At 59.4% G+C, this 15852-nt stretch overlaps 1 protein-coding gene across 25 annotated transcripts in view; it reads left to right on the forward strand.

The window, feature by feature from the left end:
- The window catches only part of CACNA1G (calcium voltage-gated channel subunit alpha1 G), a 61706-nt gene that overhangs the window by 3828 nt on the left and 42026 nt on the right, over positions 1-15852 (forward strand). For 24 of the 25 annotated variants that reach the window (XM_032428554.1, XM_032428565.1, XM_032428559.1 and 21 more), the window contains exons 2-9: positions 3837-3948; positions 4102-4235; positions 4637-4734; positions 6822-6981; positions 7481-7781; positions 7951-8043; positions 10252-11035; positions 12935-13311. In XM_032428554.1, the coding sequence (XP_032284445.1) occupies positions 3837-3948; positions 4102-4235; positions 4637-4734; positions 6822-6981; positions 7481-7781; positions 7951-8043; positions 10252-11035; positions 12935-13311 (2059 nt within the window). The remainder of the gene's footprint in view (positions 1-3836; positions 3949-4101; positions 4236-4636; positions 4735-6821; positions 6982-7480; positions 7782-7950; positions 8044-10251; positions 11036-12934; positions 13312-15852) is intronic. The other variant, XM_032428578.1, reaches the window with a different exon arrangement.

Raw genomic sequence — 15852 nt, forward strand, 5'->3', positions numbered from 1 at the left:
GGGGAGCAGAGCACCTTCTGGCACTCCTTCTGCCCCAGGCCCACCTTCTGGCTGGGTCGCACACCCACTCTACCCCGCGGAACTGTTGGGGGGGTCCCCATCACCCATAGTGCCAACTGGAGCCATTCCTGGGATTACCCCCGCCACTCAACACCCCCTCACCTCTCACTCGCTCCCGCCCCAGCCCTCACCCCACCCTGCCTGCCTCAGCCAGGGTGGCGACAGACACAACTGCTCACACGTGTGTGTGTGTGTGTGTGTGTGTGTGCGCGCGCGCGCGCGCGCACTCGCTCACTCACACACACACAGAGTCACAGACGTTTGAATCAGATTTCTGGCCTATTTCCCCTTCCAAAGATTCCAACAGGCCGGCTCTCTTGTGTCTCTGGGTCTCACGTCTCTGTCTCTGGGTGGGGCCGGCTGCCTTTCTTCAGGCTTCAGTTTTCAGTTCAGCTGGAAACCTCTCTCCCCACACGCCCACAGGCTGGAGCGGAGGAGACCACTGGGAAACAGGCTGTGAGAGTGGGGGCTTGGCTGGGGGAATCCCCCTTTCCGACTCCCCAGTGCCGGCCACACTGCTGAGCCCCTGTATTCCACCCCACCCCCGGAATGCTGAATCCCCCCCATAGATGCCAGCCTCTCTGTGGGGTGGGCGAAACAAGGATCCCACCTTCCCAACTCATAGTAGGAGGCCAGGATTCCTGGGTCCAAGCCCATTTCCTCCTCAGTGCTCCTCAGTCTCAGATTTCCAGGCTCCAGTTGGGGAGCGGGGCAGCTGGGTGGCCTGCTTCCGTTCTCAGTCACGCCTAGCCCCCGTGCCCCTGGAGGTGCCCCAGGCCTCCTCCCTCCTCTCCCCACCTCCCTCTCCCTTACAGCTGCCAGGCTGGGCAAGGGCTCTAGATAAAGCCCCACGGAGAGGACTCGGTTGTACAGAGAACATGCTCTAGTTGTCTTTCCTGGAGGGAGAAGAGGAGGAGGGATGGAAGTGGGTTTCTTCGCCCTGCCATTTCCTTTTTCTCTGCTTTTGATGGTGGGTTGTGGGGAGAAGAAAGAGCCTCCCCTCTCCTACCCACCTCCCCCTTTGGGATCCACTCCAGCCCGGACAGTTGCCATAGCAACAGTAGACATGTGACTGCACAGGTCTCTCATAGTCACTATGGCAACCAGTGTCCCCCGTTCCCTTGGTTGCCATGGGGATTTGTCACATGGTTTCCCCCCAACCTGATAACCTGTGGGTCTCCTGCTTTCCCTTCCCTGCATGAGGACAAGACAGCAGTCTGGTGAAGGGGAGTTCATGTGTGAGGGGTCCCTTTAATTGCCATAGCAACAAATCCACACCACCTGGTGACAAATCCTCCTGTTGTTATGGCAACAGAGGAACATCACACGGTGACATAAGGCCATGTTCCCAAGGAAACGAGCCCTACCCTGAGAAGGGTGAAAGACCCCCATCCTCATTAATTATTTCTCAATTCAGATTGTCCCAAATTTCCCTGTGCCTTAGTGTCTTCCCTGTCCATTGAAGTTTACCTGTAGGGAAAGGGGAAAGGTAGAGAGCGGATAGAATGTACCTGGGAGTGCGCTAAATTGCCAAGGGGGCCCCTTGAGAAGGGGTTTCCGTGGTTAAGAGCTGGAGATGGGGTTTGGAGGCAGAATCTAGCTATAAGAGGCCCCCGTGTGAGCACGTAGAAGCTGAGGACAGAAGGAGTCCCGGCTCCTCTGCGGTGTCACTTCTGCCCGTCCCCTCCATAGTTATCAGTTGATCACTGTTGGGGCAAACAAGGCAGGAAAACATGAATGGGGAGATACACTGGCTTCTAAGCAGGGAGATTGATGATTGATCAGTTCATTTGTTCGTTCGTTTCCCGCACGTATTGACCATCTGCTACGTGCCAGGCACCACTGTCAGCTTTGTAGGGGATGTGGAGCGTCTCAGTGTCCCTGCCTCAGCGAGGGAGATGAGACCAGTGCACACAGATGGCGTGACGGAATCACTGCCGTTCGAGGGGTCCAAACAGGTGTTCTGGGAGCCCCTCTTCCCAAGAGAACTACCCACGGTTCCCCTTGCAGCGATATCTGCTCACGTGGGTCCCTTCCCTCCAGAGGAGAGGAGGGGGCTAGCTTGGGAAAGCAGACCAAGCCTTGAGGGTAATTGTGTCCTTCCCTTTCCAGAGAATCACCCCGAGGGATCTCCCTTCCCATCTTCCTTTTTCCAGGGTGACCCCTGGCTGACCCCCCTTCTGGGGAGACATCCACTGGGCTCAGGCTCCACTCTGGAAAATAGCTACATGGAAACAGAGCACTCTCTTTATTTCCCCCTTCCATCTACTTACCCCAAAAACCTAGAACTATTTTTTTTTACTCTTATTCTTGTGAGGAAGAGGTGGAGGCATGGGAAATTGCAGTACCTTGGCCTGTTTGGGTGCCTGTCGGTGGGAAGGGAGGTGAGGGCAAAGGGCCTAGGTGTCAGAGAGGCCTGGGAAGGGATTGAGGGCGTACTGAGCTGCAGGGTGGCCTGAGGTTCAAGACAGAGACGGGGGAGGGGTGGCTGGGACCAGCTGGGAGGAAAGTCCTGGGGTCCCCAGACAGAGCCTTCTCACTCCAGAAGTGAGGTTGTGACAGGAAGATTCCGCCTGCTCTAGGCCCTCTGCGCCCCACACTCCGGCTTGGCGGGTCGCGTCATGGGCTGCCGGGACACCCTCCCCATCTCCATCCCTGAGGCCCCTCCTTTGCCCAGTCTCCACTTTCTGCTCCCTTCTATCCTCTTTGTTCTCCCCACCCCGTATTTTCTTTGAGAAAAAAAGAATGCTAGGTCACTTATCTCTGAGTCCAGCGTCCAGAACCTTCTAAGGTCCAGTGGCCACTTTGTACATTCTCCTGTTGATGGGCTGGAAGTGAGCCCCTTAATAAAATCCACTACGTGGAAAGACTCGGGGTCCGTGTGGGCAGAGTACTGTCTACTCTGCGTGGGCTGGGGACTCATATCTAGCCCAGGGCAGTGGGTCCTCATTATTTAAATGTGGGAGTGTGCCTGGAGGCCATCTGAGGGCTCCGAGAGGCCAGGAGGCGGGTGGGTGGTGGCAGCGTCTGGCCCCGGTACTGTGGTGAAGGAGACCTACCGCCGTGGACCCTCTTGCCCGCTTCTGCCCGTCCGCCTGGTGCCAGGGCGCCCTGACGGCCCTCCCCTGCACGCCGGAGCACTGCAGAAAGAACTGTCCCAGATCAGGAGCTTGGACGCCTCGGTCTCCTCCCGGCTTCTCCCATGACCTTCAGCGCAGCGCTTTGGCTCTCCCGGGCCTCAGTGTGCTTGGGTTCTGGGGGAGAACGTGATCTACCCCAGAGAGCTCGCGGGGCTGTTGTGAGCATCAGATGTGGCATGGCGTGAAAGCGCTTGGTAAACTGTAAGGCAGGCATAATCCGACTTTAGGTTTGTGTCACACATTCACTACATTCTCTCATTTGCTTCTCACATCTTCCCTGTGAGGTAGGGAGCATAGGATTCAGATTCAGCAGCACACTCCTGGTGTCTGGCATTTCCGCCGGCACGATTGATTTTATCCCCCAAATGGCTTGTGCAAATAGTCGGGGTATTTGTGCCTTTTCCTACCTTACAGCTGAGGAGGCTGGGCCCGGAGAGGGGTTGGGCCAAGGTGGGCCTGGGCCTGGGCCAGGCTCGCTCAGACACTTGGGCCTGCCCTTTGCACCTGGCCCTGTCTCAGATGGGGGTGGGGGAAGGACAAGAAGCAGGAGGCGCGGGGCGGGGGGGGCAGTGCAGGGGGGCACGGGCATGGCTCCAGCCCCGGCCAGCAGTTTCCTTGACGCCCCCCCCCGGATACCTGGTTTGAGCGCATCAGCATGTTGGTCATCCTTCTCAACTGTGTGACCCTGGGCATGTTCCGGCCATGTGAGGACATCGCCTGTGACTCCCAGCGCTGCCGGATCCTGCAGGTGTGTGTGTGTGGCGGAGTGTGGGGGTGGGCAGCTCCTGAGCTGAGTAAGTGCAGACACCGTCTCTGGGGGAGGCCCTGACCTCGATGGTGGGGGAGGAAGTGGGGGAGTGTCCTCCCCCCCAGTTTCAAAAGCCTCTCGTCCCCACATCAGGCCTTTGATGACTTCATCTTTGCCTTCTTCGCGGTGGAGATGGTGGTGAAGATGGTGGCCTTGGGCATCTTCGGGAAAAAGTGTTACCTGGGAGACACTTGGAACCGGCTTGACTTCTTCATCGTCATTGCAGGGTGAGTGCAGGGGCTGGAGGTGGGAGAGCAACAACCAGATCAGTGCCTGCCCCAGGGCCCAGGGTTCTAGGCCCCAGCACTGCCGCCCCCGCCACCCCCGTGCCCAGCCCACTTCCGGCCATGCTTTCTCCCCGGCTGTCCACTCCGGGTCCGAGGCTGTCCTGCCTGGAACGCTCAAGTCCCTGCATCCACACCGTACTCCGTTCATTCCCTGATGGGGATCTGTCCTTGGCTTGGGGTGGCCTTGCCCCCAGGGAGCCGGCTCTTCGGGGTCCCTTGGTGGAGGAGGGGGAGGAGTCAGAGGTTTGCTGCCCCACTGCAGCAGGATTCCTCATTGACCTCTTTTGACCCCCACGGCGGCCTCAGACTCAAAGGGCCTCCCTTTGGGCCCCTCCCTGCAGGATGCTGGAGTATTCGCTGGACCTGCAGAACGTCAGCTTCTCAGCTGTCAGGACAGTCCGTGTGCTGCGACCGCTCAGGGCCATTAACCGGGTGCCCAGTGAGTGATCCCTTGGCCCTCAGCCCCTGGACGGAGAGCCCCCAGAGGAAATATGGAAATCCCAGATCCCACCCCTACCACTTGACCACTCACCGGCCTCATCAGGGCCTGGCAGTCCGAGGCAGACCTCATCACAGAGGGGCTCAGTGGGGAGCCAGGGCCACTGGAGCTAAGTGGAGCCTCCCCCCCACCTGCCTGTGGCCCTGTGAGAGTCACCTGGAAAGACCGTCCCCCTTATTTTAGCCTGATTTGGGGTCAGAGTCTCAGACATGTGTCAGATGACCCCTTCCCTTCAGCTAGAAGACCGCTCCCTGCAGGGGGATAGGGGTGAGTGGGAACAGGGTAGAGAAGCTGGTAGGCCAGGAGGGGTGGGTAGAACGTGGAATGGCCTTTTCTACCTAGAACAGCCTCTCACGCAGTTGGGCTCTCGTCGGCGAGACCATACTAGCCACACTGAGCATGACTTGTCTCCAGACAAGGCCACTCCGTGTCTCACCCTCTGCCTGTGTCCCCTTCCTCCTTCCTACCCCCTTCCAACCCGCTGCCGCAACTGACTGCGGGACCATTATCTAAATTAAACCGCATTGGTTTCCCGAGCCAGCCAAGCTTTGGCAGCTCCAGCTCCCCCTACATCCTGCCCCCCCAACCCTTGCTCAGGCCCCCTTTACAAGTCCCCAACCTACAGAGACTGCAAATGGTCTCCACTGCAGTCCCGGGAGTTGGGGGGGGCCGGGGCATGTTTCTGGGGCTCTGTGCCTGACGTAGCGGCAGCCCCCCGTGCTGTGCGTGCGTGCGTGTGTGTGTGTGCGTGTGTGTGTGCACGTGTGTATGAGATGCAGCTGCCCTTGGGTGGGCAGAGCTGCTCAGTGCGTCCTCCGGGCTTTGGGGCATTAGTGCTAACAGGAGCTGCAGACGAGGGGCATGCATGCTCTCGCCTCCCCTCCCACCCCAGGTGATGGCTGGCAGATTTATAGGCCTCTGTCTAAACACCGGTATAATTCCCTTAATGCAAACCCCGAGGAATTGATCTCAGTTGGAGCACAGAGGAGCTGAAGGAGGATGGGGCTGGAGGAGGGGGTGAAGGACTGAGTGAGAAGGCCGGGCTGGAAAGCCCAGGCAGGATGGCCGCAGGTACCAGGAGGGTTAATTAGCTGCTACTTAGATGCTTTTGCCCTGGAGGGGCAGGGGACCATGAATGGCACTTCAGGGGTCAAGACCAGCCATTAGAGGTCTGTGTGCTTAACAAGGGCTTGGTGGCCTGGGGGTGGCTCAGACCATGTGGGGTGATGGGGTCCTGGGCCTGGAGTGAGGAGGGAGGGCAGTATCTCCAACAGGGCTTGGCGGGGCGGGGCTGTGGTGGTTTTCCCTGCAGAGGGACTTGTTAATTGAGAAGATGGACTTATGTCTCCTCGCCCCCGATGTGGGGATCTGCATCAACAGAGAATGGACTCGGCAGGGGGCTCAGAACCATAGTGAAGCTCAGGGCATCTGGACCCTTGCTGAGGGTCTGGCTCTCAAAGTGAGATTCCTTCTTTGCTGACATTCCTCCTGGAGTTCTCTGCCTCAGTTTCCCCAATGACTGCAATGGTGATAACTGATGACTTAGAAAGGTCAGGTGATTGTGTCAGGTGAGAGAAGGAGGTAGGAAGCGAGTGTGTGTGTGTGTGTGTGTGTGTGTTGGGAGGTGGGATCCAGAAGCAGAATGCTGGGCAGCTCTGATACTGGACAAGTCATGTCGGTCCTCTGAGCCTCCTCGATCCTCATCTGTAAACCGAGATGATGTGGAGAGTTAGGTGGGGTGCAGTGCAGGAGACAGGAGCTTTGGAAACCTTGATCACTCTGGCTCATCCTTGGTGGTACTGTGAGCTGATTAATATGGATGGGCCAAGAGGGATAGTGGGCAGGGGCTAGGGACTGCCAGGCCTGCCTGTGGAGTTAGAGGTGTCTGTTGGTCTCCCCTCCAGCTTGAGCCGGGCGTCTCAGCCCCAGAAACCCCGATGGGCCCCCTCTGGGAGTGCTGCCAGGCCTGTGGCAGCCAGCCTAGCCCGGCCAGCCTGGCACCCCCAGCGTGGCTTCTGCCCCCACAGGCATGCGCATCCTTGTCACGCTGCTGCTGGACACACTGCCCATGCTGGGCAACGTCCTGCTGCTCTGCTTCTTCGTCTTCTTCATCTTCGGCATTGTTGGCGTCCAGCTGTGGGCAGGGCTACTTCGTAACCGATGCTTCCTGCCGGAGAATTTCAGCCTGTGAGTGTCGCCCAGGATGGGGGTGACCTGGGAGTGGTTGTGGGGCTGGGACCCACCTCAGTCCCTGTTGCCGTTGACATCGCTGTTTTCACATCGGTGACATGTCTGGTTCTCAAACTCGGCTACACACTGGAGTCAACTGGGGAATTAAAAACAAATTCCTGAGGCCTGGGTCCCCTACAGGCTCTGATTTCATCGGCCTGGGGTTCAGCATGGCCTTGGGGAGCTTACAAGTGAGCCTGATGTGCAGCCACGTTAGAAAACTATCACCCTGGGACATAACCTTCCCTTGCCCCCACTCTGGAATTTCACACTCGGTCCGCACACTCTTGGTGCCCTCCAACCCACACCCACAAATCCCCGCCCCCGCCCGATGCGTGCCCGACTCTCGTCCCTGCCCTGCTCACCCTGCAGGTCTCACTGCGCCCATGCAGCTCATCCTTCCTGGGACCTCTCCCCGGAGACCCCTGCTCCCAGCTCCTCCCTGTCCCCCCTGCAGCCCCCTGAGCGTGGACCTGGAGCGCTATTACCAGACGGAGAACGAGGACGAGAACCCCTTCATCTGCTCCCAGCCGCGGGAGAACGGCATGCGCTCGTGCAGGAGTGTGCCCACACTGCGCGGCGAGGGCGGCGGCGGCCCCCCCTGTGGCCTGGACTATGAGGCCTATAACAGCTCCAGCAACACCACTTGTGTCAACTGGAACCAGTACTACACCAACTGCTCCGCAGGGGAGCACAACCCCTTCAAGGGCGCCATCAACTTCGACAACATCGGCTATGCCTGGATTGCCATCTTCCAGGTGGGACAGCCGGGTACTGAGACGTTCCCCAGAACGCAAGCGCCAGGACGCAGTCCGGCCTCGGAGCGGTCGTCCTCAGGGCTAGGAGGGGCCCGGGGCCTCTGAGGAGACCGCAGGAGGCTTTAGGGGGGCCCCCCCGGGTCAGCCTGTCCCTCTGCACCCTCCCCAGGTCATCACGCTGGAGGGCTGGGTCGACATCATGTACTTTGTGATGGATGCTCATTCCTTCTACAATTTCATCTACTTCATCCTCCTCATCATCGTGAGTGATTCCTTGGGCCCCTGTGGGCAGGGGGATCCCGGGGAAACAGGTGGGGAGAATCCAGAGAGGGACTAGCTTGGTCTCAGGGACAAGTCCCACAGAGACTCAGGCAGAGAGGGCACCAGTCGTGAGGAGTCAGGAGGAAATCCAAGGTCAAGGCTTGGTTCTATCACTTAGTACCTTGGGCAAGTCATTCCCCATGAGCCCTCCAGCCCCACCCCAGGCCTCTGCTTCTTCATCAGTAAAATGGGTGATTCTCAACCCAGGGGGCATTTGGAAATAGCAAAGGGTGGTCCTGTTTTTCACGAGGTCTAGGGGACCACTCCTGGCATTTGGTTGGGGGGCGGGAGAGAGATGGTAAACATCCTGACATGACAGTCCCGCAAACACAGAATTGTGCCACCCAGACTCCCTGGCATTCAGTGTTGAGAAACACTGCATGACCTCTTGTTCCTTCCAGCTCAGAAGCTCCAAGGCTTCACGAGGGCAGAAGACAGAGGCAAGAGAAGCAATGTTTAATAGTTGTCATCCTTACCATTCCTAGTTCATAATTGAACGGCTACTACTTACAGCTAATATTTATTGAGCACTTACGATGCACCAGTCCTGCTCTCAGCACTTTTTATGTGCTGGTGCCTTTAATCCTCACCACGATCGCATCATCATCTCCATTTTACCGAGAGGAAACCCACGTTTCCTCGTTTGTCCGACCCCGTCATGGGCTCTACGTGTGCCATGGATTGATCTGGCCGGGCGGGCGTTGTTGTTGATGTGCGCTGTGACATCTGCTGCCTGCTTGGTCCTCACAGTCCCCTGGGCGGTGGGGCAGGCCGGCGGGGAAGTGGCCCCATCTCCTAAACGAGAACTCTGAGCTTCAGAGGGCCCGGTCACTGGGCTGAGGAAGTGGCCGGGGCCGAGAATTCAACCCCAGGCTATGGGCTCCAAGTCCAGCCCTTCTCCAGGTCACCAAGAGGCCAGTGACAGAGCCAGAGAGAGGGACAGATATTGAGAGAGAGAGATTAAGACAGAGGTTAAGATCTACTCGGGACCTAGGGCAAACTCCGGAGAGAGGTGGAGACAGACAAAGGCCGCTCTTGGCGAGAGGCAGAGGGTGGGTCCTCGGAAAGAACCAGTCCTCCAGGCCACCCCCTCCTGCCCCTGCATGTGGAAGCGGGTCAGGTTTGGGACCTGTTGCCGTCCCCCACCATCACCTGGGGGGTGGCAAAGCCAGCATCTCTGGGAAGCATGGTCTTTTCAGTATGCTTCTCTCCCTGGGCTTGGAGGAGGGGAAGGAAGCAGACAGGGTGGTAAGGGGCCTAGTTTCCACCCACACACCCCGTGAAAAATCTTCCAAACAGCTCTCTGGAATCATATTAGTGAAGCTAATTATCATAATTACTAGGACACAATCTAGAAAAAAAATCTGCTTTGTCACCATAAATATTCATTTCCTTCATTCTGGTTTGTTGTCCCAGTGATGGCCATCCGGGAGTTCTGGAGAAACTGAGGCACGGGGACAGGGATGAGGGAGTATGGGCAAGTCAGAGCGGCAGCTTGGCTAGTCTGTAGGGATCGGGGTTCAGCCCATCACCTGGCTTGGGGAGGGGAGAGGCGCAGGGAAAGAAGATACAGAGGGCCAACAATCAGGAGGATAGTGAGGCCCCGTGGCTGAGGGTCTCACCCCAGGGCGTGCAGCTAGAAGTGGGACTAAATGCAGAGGTCTTGGGAACAGTGTTTTTGCCAAGACCTCGAAGGCTCAACCCAACGTGAGAACCCCATGTCCCCAAGATTGCATTCATCTCTATAGCCTTCTCTGCTCCTAACGGGAACTGGGGAGGGGTGCTCAGAATCTCCATGGCTGGCCATGGTCAGGGGCAGGGAATTTGGCAGAAATCCTTGCAGGATACCATCGCGATCAATAACAATGCCTTGGAATTCCATAGAGCTTGGTTCAAGTCTCAGCTTCGTGTGTGTTAGCTGAATGATCTTGGGCAAATGCCTTGACCTCTCTGAGCCCGTTTCCTCACCTGTCAGACAGAGGTTATAAAAGTATCACCTCTTGAGACTGTCACGAGGATTAAATGAGATCATGCTTGGACAGTAACTGAGCCCAGCGCCTGGCGTGTAGGACGTGCTTGGGATGCGGCGACTCGCCTTGCGGTTCCCTTTTCTTCAGGACATCTCCTCTTGCTCTCCCCACCCCAACAGGTGGGCTCCTTCTTCATGATCAACCTGTGCCTGGTGGTGATCGCCACGCAGTTCTCAGAGACCAAGCAGCGAGAAAGCCAGCTGATGCGGGAGCAGCGCGTGCGGTTCCTGTCCAATGCGAGCACCCTGGCCAGCTTCTCCGAGCCAGGCAGCTGCTACGAGGAGCTGCTCAAGTACCTGGTGTACATCCTCCGGAAGGCGGCCCGCAGGCTGGCCCAGGTCTCCCGGGCGGTAGGCGTGCGGGCCGGGCTGCTGAGCAGCCCAGTGCCCCGTGCAAGCCAGGAGCCCCAGCCCGGCGGGAGCTGCTCTCGCTCCCACCGCCGTCCATCCGTCCACCACCTGGTGCATCATCACCACCATCACCACCACCACTACCACCTGGGCAATGGGACGCTGCGGGCCCCCCGGGCCAGCCCGGAGATTCAGGACCGGGATGCCAGTGGGTCCCGCCGGCTCATGCTGCCACCGCCCTCGACGCCCGCCCTCTCCGGGGGCCCTCCGGGGGGCGCAGAGTCTGTGCACAGCTTCTACCATGCCGACTGCCACCTGGAGCCAGTCCGCTGCCAGGCACCCCCTCCCAGGTCACCATCTGAGGCATCGGGCAGGACTGTGGGCAGCGGGAAGGTGTACCCCACTGTGCACACCAGCCCTCCCCCAGAGATGCTGAAGGAGAAAGCACTAGTGGAGGTGGCCCCCACCTCTGGACCACCCACGCTCACCAGCCTCAACATCCCGCCCGGGCCCTACAGCTCCATGCACAAGCTGCTGGAGACACAGAGCACAGGTGAGAACTCTGGGGGGGGGGGGCATGCTGGGGCCCTGGCCTAGGGGCCGGGTGGTGTCCCAGAGAGGACGGGGGGCCCCTGATTCCCATTCTGCCACTCGAGGCCTTGGGACCTTCAATCAGTCCCGCTGCTTCTTTGAGCCCTGAGTTTCTCATCCTTTCAAGTGGGAATCTTAATTCTTGTGTTGTAATGAGAATAATAACTATCATGGGATGAGCACCTACTATATGCTCTGCTCTATGCTGTTTGCAAGAAGACCTAACAGTTGTTGACCAACTATTCTGTGCCTGTCGCGTGCTTTGCAGGCGGAATCCCATTGGATCCTCTCAGCAGTTTAGATGATAAGCTTTCTTACCATCCCCGTTGTACCGGTGAGAAAAAGGAGGCCTGGAGAGGTTGCTTGACTTGCCGGCTCAAGGTTGTGCCCCTGGTTAGGTGTGAACTCAGGGCCATCTGGCTCCGAGGCCCCGAGGGGAAATGGTGTGTGACCATGGCCAGCCTCGCGCCCCACACTAAGGAGACTCTTGTGAACATGAGTTTCATTGGCTCCCCACGGGGAGACTGGGGGCCTAGAGCAGCAAGTCCTCAGGGGGCTGCTAGTTTGGTGGGAGGAACACCCGGTGTCACAGGGGAAGTGAGACACTCGCTGCCTGTGGGTGTCCTCCCTACCCCCCGTCAGACAAGGGCGGCGAGCCCTCCCCTGAAGACAGACTCACTGTAGCCGAAGCCCAGGGTTTCAGGAAGGATGTGGCACGTGGGAGCAGTGGGATCTGTGTGGGATGTCATGTGGGAACGTGGGCCGGGACAGGAAGGTGCCGTCACAGAACGCCCTGGGAAGGGCTCCCGCGCCCGCTTTCTGGCCACCCTGCCGTGGGATGGAAGCCAATCATGCACACACATGTTTCAGTCCCCTCCTGTGTAGAAGGCAGGGCTGGGACCGTGATCATTGCCGGCGAGCCCTCCCGTGTGCGGTCAGAAGGGGAAACCTTGTTGGGTGCTTCCTGGGGCCCGGGCCCTGAGCAAGATGCCTGCACCTCACCCGACGTGCTTTCCCGGGAGCTCTCTGAGCTTCCCTCCAGCGCTCAGACTCTAGGATCCAAGCCAGATTTCAATGGCCATGGCGTCTTGGGATAGGTCACTGTGTGCATGAGTGTGTGCGGCCTGGTGTTTGCACGAAGGTGTCCAGGGTGTGTCCGGGTGCACGTGCACGCACGTGTTTAGTGTTCATGTGTGTATGTGCACACACGTGTCTGATATGTGCAGCTGCGTGTGTGTGCACGCTGGGGTGGTGCTCTGGTCCGTACGCACGCCCACGTGTGCCCAGGCCTGGCACATGTGCATTATATAACGTGCGCGTGTCTGTGCACACGCGTGTTTGGCTGTGGAGGTCTGAGTGGTTTGCAAATGGTACGTATATGTGCGTAGTACATGTATGCGTGCGAGCGTGTGTTCACTGCACGTGTGTATGTGCCTGAGTGTGGATGTACATGAGCACACATCTGTGCGTGTGTGTCTTAAGGATCCCTTGGGAAATGTTCCTCACAGCAGCGTTGGTGCGGGGCTGGCTTTCCTGGGAAGGAGAGCTGGTCTAGGCTCCTTGCTAAAGGTTCCTCGGACAGGGGAGCTGCCCAGGACCTCAGGGGACATCAAGGCCACCTGCCAAACCCTAGGACCCCTGGCAGTGACTGTCAGTGGAATGCTATTGGCATTTGGGGCCATTCTGTTGCTCAGGACTGCCCATGCTGCAGGGCATTCAGTGCCCCTGGCCTGCTAAGTACCTCGCACCCCTGTCATTGAAAGAAACCCACACTCCCCTACTCATTTTATAGACACTTTGAGGGAAGGGCCGCCCCAAGTAAGAAACCTTGGAGCCTCTAACCTCTCCCCTCCTGTCCTAGGCACCTGCCAAAGCTCTTGCAAGATCTCCAGCCCTTGCCTGAAGGCAGAGAGTGGAGCCCGTGGCCCAGACAGCTGCCCCTACTGCGCCCGGGCAGGGGTAGGGCAGGGGGAGCTCGCCGGCCATGAGATGCCTGACTCAGACAGTGAGGCGGTGTATGAGCTCACACAAGACGCCCAGCACGGTGATCCCCGGGACCCCCACAACCGGCACCGACGGAGCCTGGGGCTGGAAGTGGAGCCCAACTCCGTGCTGGCCTTCTGGAGGCTGATCTGTGACACTTTCCGGAAGATTGTGGACAGCAAGTACTTTGGCCGGGGAATCATGATTGCTATCCTGGTCAACACACTCAGCATGGGCATCGAGTACCATGAACAGGTAGGGGCGTGTGCAAGGGCATGGGCCCTGGGGCTGGGGACCCTCTGCCTTCTTGCCCTCCCACCCCCGTTTCCAGTTTCCTCTGTATGCCGCTAGCCTGATGGCAGGGAGGAGGACAGGAGGGAGACGCAACAATGTGTGGGGACTCTGGAGGGTGAAAACCAGTGAGTGTCACTCAGTCTCTGTGTATGGAGCTTGCCCAAGGCAGGCGCAAGATCTGAGCTGGGTGTGTTCTATCTGGGAAGGCTTCTCAGAGGAGGTGGGCTTTGAAGGATGAGTGAGTGGTGAGCATCAGACGTGGATAGGGCCTTTCTGGAGGGACAAGTCATTGGAAGAGATTCGGGTCTTTGGAGAAGACACAGAGGGGAGAGAAGGTGTTGGGGGATCCCCCCAGCCCAGCACTGGGCCCCCTCAGCCTTTACCTGACTCGGTAATTGGAGGTGTGACTGACTGGAGGGGGGTAGGGGTGAGGAGGAGAGGGTTGGTGGCTGCGCCTGGGTGGAGCTGAGGCCTGTCCGGTAGGGAGGGAGGCCATCTGCTCCCAGCCTCCATTCCGGGAGCCTTGCTGTGAGTGGGGCGGCTGGGTGGATGAGAACGCCCAGCATGGTGAAGAGACTTGAAACCATCGCGTTTGAGGAATCGTTCTAAGAACTGGGATGTTTAGTCAGGAGAAGAGGAGGCTCAGCGGGGACAGGCGAGCTGTCTTCAAATATTTGAAGGGCTGTCATGTGGAAGAGGGAGCAGGCTTGTTGTGTGGGGCCGAAGGCTGCAAGCAATGGGATCTGGGCTGAGCGGGAGGAGGCTGTCCTCACTCCTGGAGCTGTCTGAGGACACGAAGGGTGGCCTGGGGACCCACTGCCCCCAGTCCCCCAAACTGATTGGGGGTGAGAGCAGGCCCCATGGGGCCTCCCAACAGGGTTCCTTCCAGAAGGTAGCCGCTTGCCCCGGTTTGGTCTTCTAGGTTACCCCCTTGGCTGATTCCTGGAAAAGCGGGGAGGGGGGTGTAGTCAGCAGGTGCTGCCCCCACAGACCGTTCTGTGCTCTTTCCTGGGGGTTCCTGCCTCCCTGAGGCTCAGGCAGGGGACCGGGCTGCCAGAACCTGACCTCTCCTGGTAGAGAGCTGAGCTGATGCACTTCCCCAGCCCCTGGTGGGACGGTGATGCGGAGGAGCTGGGGGGAAGGGGCTGGCCGTAGAGGCAAGGTGGTCCTCGTCGGGGGGGGGGGGGGGGGGGGGGGGGGGGGGGGGGGGGGGGGGGGGGGGAGGGTCTGGGGCGAGGCTGGGGAGCATAGTTCCAAGCCAGGCCTGGAGCTGATGTGAGATGTTCACTTTTCAGGGGGATCAGAGCCCCCTCCCCCACCCCGCTGACCTCTGTGCCTTTCATGTTGTTCGCACTCAGCTGCCCTGTCCAGCCAGATGCACCCCAGCCCCGGCCCCTCCTCCGTCACCATCACCCCATGTTAGCACACCTTCCCCTCGCCTCAATGCCCTCCCCCACCAGGTGGCTCTGCCCTATTCCCTCTTCTTGGAGCTGAGGCGCAGGGAGGGGGCAGGACAGCAGCTGCGGGGCCCGCAGGTGGGGAGTATGGCACTGCGGTGAGCGTGTTGGGTCTGGGCGCCTGGGGCGTGGGCGTGTGCGCCTCCTGGGGAGAGGTGCTCCACTCTGCCAGGCTGGTGGGGGCAGCCTGCTCCGCTGCGGGGACCCAGGCGGTGGCAGCTCTAACCTCCCATCACCCTGAACCTGAGCCTCCTCTCCCTCAGCCCGGTTCTGGCCCAGGTCAGATGCCCCTCCCCCCGGAGGGGCTGCACCCCGCAATCTGCCCTGGCGGAGGCTGCTGGTGGAGGCTTCGGCTGTGCTGGGAAGAAGCTGAGTCACAGAGACTGAGGGCCGCTGAGGCGGCAGCAAGAAGCCTTTCAGTTAGACGTCAAGAAGGACACCCCCTTGGGGAGGAAGGAAAGGGGATCAGTCAGGGCTGCCTGCAGCGTCCCCTGGCCCAAGTTCCTGAGGAAAGCAGGGGACACCGGCCACCAAACCCTCAGCAGCAGGGAGTCCCCACTCCATGGTGCTACGGTGTCTGCTCCAGGGGGGAGTTCGTCCCAGTCCCTGGTGGCTGCAGGCCCCGCAGGGCTGAGTGGGAGTCCCCAGCAGGCCGGCAAGTGACTGACTGCCGCCCGGCAGCCTCAGGGGCCAGGGGTGCTAAGAAGTCCCAGAAGCAGCCGTGGCCCTGTGCTCGCAGGCATTGCGGCGTGAACGGCCTGCCATCTGCGCCTTGGAATCTGAGCAGGCTGAGGGGGGCAGGCCGGGGAGTGCGGAGATGCGGGCGCCGAGACACAGAGACACAGAGGGGGAGACGGAGGCGCAGAGGGAGAGGGAGACCAGGAGACGGGGTCCCAGAGGGCGAGGCGAGGACCTTGAGAGAGGCGGGCATAAAGACAGGAGGACAGAGATGCAGGGACAGGAGGGACAGAGATAGGGCGGGGGAGATGGAGACAGATGGAGGCATAGAGATGGAGGGGTGACAGAGACAGAGAGATGCGGAAAG

The sequence above is a fragment of the Phoca vitulina genome, unplaced genomic scaffold (genome assembly GCF_004348235.1).
Source record: "Phoca vitulina isolate PV1807 unplaced genomic scaffold, GSC_HSeal_1.0 scaffold40, whole genome shotgun sequence".
NCBI classification, from domain to species: Eukaryota; Metazoa; Chordata; class Mammalia; order Carnivora; family Phocidae; genus Phoca; species Phoca vitulina.